Source organism: Lepus europaeus, chromosome 23 (assembly GCF_033115175.1).
Source record: "Lepus europaeus isolate LE1 chromosome 23, mLepTim1.pri, whole genome shotgun sequence".
Classification (NCBI taxonomy): Eukaryota; Metazoa; Chordata; class Mammalia; order Lagomorpha; family Leporidae; genus Lepus; species Lepus europaeus.
The window spans coordinates 10912617-10917467 of record NC_084849.1 but is presented as its reverse complement, the minus strand read 5'-3'; the positions used below and the strand labels follow the sequence as shown (position 1 = coordinate 10917467).

At 47.6% G+C, this 4851-nt stretch overlaps 1 protein-coding gene across 1 annotated transcript; it reads left to right on the top strand.

Annotated features, from left to right (window-relative positions):
- Window positions 1-422: 422 nt before the first annotated feature.
- Window positions 423-789, top strand: LOC133752134 (small nuclear ribonucleoprotein G-like). Its single transcript, XM_062182451.1, has one exon. The coding sequence runs from the start codon at window positions 448-450 to the stop codon at window positions 634-636; it is 189 nt and encodes a 62-aa protein (XP_062038435.1). The 5' UTR covers window positions 423-447; the 3' UTR covers window positions 637-789.
- The last annotated feature ends 4062 nt before the right edge of the window (window positions 790-4851 follow it).

Genomic DNA, 4851 nt, shown 5'->3' with positions numbered 1-4851 from the left:
CCACATACATTGGTCTTTGTTTTTTAAGTTCTTTTTTTAAGATTTATTTATTTATTTTGAAAGAGTTACACAGAGAGTATGAAGGAGAAGCAGAGAGAGAGACAGAGAGAAAGGTCTTCCATCTGTTGGTTCACCCCCCAAATGGCTACTATGGCCGGTGCTGCGCCGATCTGAAGCCAAGAGCCAAGTGCTTCTTCCAGGTCTCCCACACGGGTGCAGGGGGCCAAGCACTTGGGCCATCTTCTACTGCTTTCTCAGGCCATAGCAAAGAACTGGATCAGAAGTGAAGCAGCTGGGACTTGAACTGGCGCCCATATGGGATGCTGGCACTGCAGGCAGTGGCTTTACCCACTACACCACAGTGCCGGCCTCATAGATTGGTCTTATTTTAGAAATTTATTTAAATAAAAGTTTCAAAGGAATCGCTCAGTGCTTGGAGCAGACACCATGAGCAAAGCTCACCCTCCTGAGTTGAAAAAGTTTATGGACAAGAAGTTGTCATTGAAATTAAATGGTGGCAGACATGTCCAGGGAATCCTACGGGGATTTGATCCCTTTATGAACCTTGTGATAGATGAATGTGGGGGGATGGCAAATAGTGGACAACAGAACAATACTGGAATGGTGGTAATATGAGGAAATAGTATCATCATGTTAGAAGCCTTGGAATGAGTGTGACTGTTCAACAAAGAAACCCATGTGCCCTCTCCAAAGGACCTGTTTTACTATGATGTAAAACTTGGGTCATGTACATTTTCATATTAAATTTTTTGTTAAATAAACTTTTGTGAGTCAAAAATCAAATAAATAAATAAATAAATAAATAAATAAAAGTTTCCTCAGTTTCAAAAGAAGAGTTTGACAAACAATGTGAAATTTAGAAGATTCTAAGATTTTGATTGTGTCACAGATAAATATAGTGTCTGTATTGAAATTTATTATTCCCATTTAATAGTGAATCAAATCCATTAATCCTCATGGACATAATTTTAAACAAGACAGAGAGAGAGAGAGAGAGAGAGAGAGAGAGAGAGAGAGATTTATCCCTGGGGAGAATTTAGGAGTTCTAGATCTTTTAATCTCATGAGAGAAAATATCTGGTTAAGAATACCATCTTTACTTCTCTTTCTCCTTTCTTTCCATTTCTTCCTTCTCTTTTCTCTCAGCTCCCATGTTCTGCTTTCCAAAGAAAAGGTTTTTTTTTTTTAATTTTTTTTATGAAGCTATGTCTCATTCCTTGCCTTCCCAACATGGGGCCAGGCTGCTGCTTGTTTCGGATGGAGAACTGGCGACACCTCCTTCCTTGTCAAACACAAATGCCAGGCTCCTGGCTGCTCTTGAGAGAACTGATGAGCAAATTGCGAAGTCACAAGAGAACCCAGGAAGCCTCTCTGTGTCGTGGTTCTCCTTGAGCTGCCGTCCCCAGCCCTCGACCGTGCAAACACTGGGACCTACAATTCCCAGGCGCTACACAGACTGGTGTCCGGGAGGTGAAGACAATCAACGCACACTTCGCAGCGCCTCATTCCGACACATTTCACAGAACCTTGGTCACTGCCTGTCAGAACATGAACTGGGTTAGACGGAGCACCGGGGAGGGAGACATCATTTCCCCAAGATAAGAGTTTGGCACACACTCCTCTTCCGCATCTCTCAGATGCTCTCCCGTTCCTTGTCGGCAGCCCTCCCCCTTGCCTCTCACCTCCCCCTTTCTCTTCTTCCAGATGTCCCCCAAGGCAAACTTAAAGCAATTACCAAACAGTCAGGAGCTTAGAGATGTCTGCCTGCCTTTCACATCCTGTATCTGCTTAGAAGAAGGTTTTCCCGCGGACCCGGAATCCCACCTCGCAGTACCTGGGTTTGATGCCTGGTTCTAGCTTCTTGCTAATGCAGACCCTGGGAGCAAGTGATGCTGGATGTAGCGATTGGGTTCCTGCTTTGGCACTGGCACATCAGTAGCCATTGTGGGCACTGGGAAAGTGAGCCATTGGATGGGCTCTCTCTAAAGTCAAATAATTAAATCTTGAAATCTGGTGTGCATGAAGGGATAAGTAGCGAAAGGGGAGAAGCACAGGGTAAGAGAAGCTTTCTAGGTGACGGAAAATATTTTCAATGCAACAGGGAGAGTGAATTTGCTTCCTCTTCTCTTTCCCCAAGTAGTGAGGAGAAACTTTGTATCTCTCCAGAATCAAAGGGTGACCCAAATCTCATCAAATCAGCTACGTTCACTGTAAAACACAGCATCTGTGTTAGTTACTTATGTTGCCTAAAACATTCCTACAGATCCTGGCGGTTTGAAACCAGGCACTTACCACTGCTTGCTTCTAGGGCTCCGGCGTCTGCACACAGCTCCCCTGGAGCACTCAGGATACGGCCAGGCCAGGGTCTCGGTGAAGGCTCAGCTGGGAAAGGAGCCACTCTCCAGCCCGAGCCATGGGCGATGCGAGGATTCTGTTGGCCAACGGCTGCCCTGTATTCTTGCCATCTGGGCGTCTCCGACATGGATGCTCACTTTATCAAGTGTGCACGCTCAGGGGGCAGGGGAGAGAGGCTGCTGGCTGGGCAGAAGTCATGTCCTTTGCCAACCCAGCTGGAGAAGTGCCATCCCACGGCCTGTGCTGAATTCTGTTGACTTGAAGCAGGTCACTAGGTTCGAACTACATTGTAGAGGTGACAGTTACACAGAGGTGTGGGTGCCAGGTGGAAGGGACCATTGGTCGCCCACCAAAAAACCACTCTTCTGTTTGTGTACAAGAGGGAACAATGGCGACTCTGTCACTATGATAGAAAATAAAATCACAGACAAACTAAAAGGCCTTGGACTAACCCAACCAACCACAGCGTGCCAATCTGGCCTCCTCTGCCCGGCTTGGGGCCATCTTGTCTGTTCCTGAGACCTGTTTGTTCAAGCTGCCTCTTGCATTGACTTCCTTCTCTTGGCAAACTCCCCCTTTCACTCTCAGCCCGGCAGAATGTTGATAATGATCGACGGCCACTTATTTCTTCTTCACTGTGATCATCGAAGCAAGAAATCCATTTTTCCGCCCATCGGGAAACTGTTCAAAAGCTCACGGCCTGTGGTATTCTCTGTCCGATTGCACGCATCTCTCCGTCCCGCCCTTCGCTCCAGATTCACCTCTTTGTCTCTCTCAATTCAGAACCTAGAAAAGTAGCAGACATGGAGGGAACAAATGACCCTTTCCTATACTAAGGGCGAACACATTCTAACCCCATGAGTTTGTTTACCCATGGGTTATATTTGATGTTGACGGGGACGTGGCAAGGGCAAAACTGGGGAGCTAGTCATCAGAGGGAAAGAACCACACGTTAGGACACTGCAGCGTCTAGGCGGGTCTCTCCCAGCTGTTCTCACCGAAACAGGCAAGGGGGCAAAGATGACGATGTCCCCGGGGCACTGGATTTGTGCCCTGGAAGTGGTGTGAGAAGTGGAGCAGATGTCACTTGTCCTGTAGGTGGGAGAAAGAACGAGACCTCCCTGAATCCTGTGAGGTCATGGGGTCGGGTGCAGCTTAAGGCATTGCTTGCTCTCTTCCTCTTGAATATACACATTGGTGGAAGTAGAGACGTGCGACTTTCCTTGGAGGAACCAGGAGGGAGCACACGGAAGTTCTCCTCCAACTGCTTCCGCGTTCTCAAAAGAGTAGAACGACAAGTTTGGCAACTGAGCATGGGAGGGAAGAGGGAGGTTGGGGTTTTGAGGTGGGAACACAAGGCACAAAATGGCTTTCTGGGACAGAGAGCATGGATGTTGTAGGAGGACAGAGAATAATCGCTCGGTGGCTTTGTGGCTCCGCTTGAGTTTTGTGGCTAAGAACTCAGCGTGAGGCTAATTTACGTGGTTGTGAGCTTTTCCCCAGCTACACTCAACTGGATGGGTGTGAGGCAAAGCATAGGCGGAGCGTTGGAGTCAGGAGATTTTGTCTCTGCCAAGTGAGATCCGTGAAGTGGTTGAGCTAAGGGAGCTGAGGTGGTTATGATGGTGAACCATGGAGTTAAGCTGGGAGAAGAGAGAAAAGAAGACGCCAGGCAAAGAAAAAGAGGCAATGAGGAAACATGAAACCTGTAAGAAATAAGAAAAATGAAAGGTAGGGTTCATGGCCGAAGGTAGCCACAGAGCATGTCTGCGAAGAGGTCACATTTCAAAGCGCATTGAAAGGCTGAGAGTGAGCCAGCCAGGCAAAGAGTCAGGAATGGAAAAGGCCTGGGTTGTTTTAGGAAGTGTAAAAAGCTCCCAAAGACATGGAGTTTGCTTGAGAAGCCTGGAAAAGTGGGTGGGGTTGGATCAGGCAGGTGCTGCTGACCAAGGTGAGGAGCTGGGATTTTACTCTGAGTGCTGTGGGAAGTAACTGAGGCATTTTAGGAAGGAGTGTAGCAAGGTCTGAGTCATGTTTTAAGAAGTTCATTCAGCGCTTAGAAAATATTACTAAGAGTAGGCATTTGACGGGTGTGTGGAGCAAGGAAATAAAGTAAAAAGTTATTTAAAGAAATAGAAAAACAGAGGCAAATGTTAACTACGGGAAAAATGAAAAGTTAACCAAGAGGGTGCTGTAATTAGAAAATATGACTTAGGGGCTGGTGCTGTGGTGCAGTGGGTTAAAACCCTGGCCTGCAGTGCCGGCATCCCATATGGGCGCTGGTTCTAGTCCTGGCTGCTCCTCTTCTGATCCAACTCTCTGCTATGGCAAAGCAGTAGAAGATGGCCCAAGACCTTGGGCCCCTGCACTGGTGTGGGAGACCTGGAGGAGGCTCCTGGCTCCTGGATTTGAATTGGTTCAGCTCCGGCTGTTGTGGCCATCTGGGGAGTGAACCATCGGATGGAAGACCTCTCTC

Bases quoted from the DNA above. Each gene is read 5' to 3' on its own strand.
- LOC133752134 (XM_062182451.1), top strand. From the start codon at position 448: ATGAGCAAAGCTCACCCTCCTGAGTTGAAAAAGTTTATGGACAAGAAG.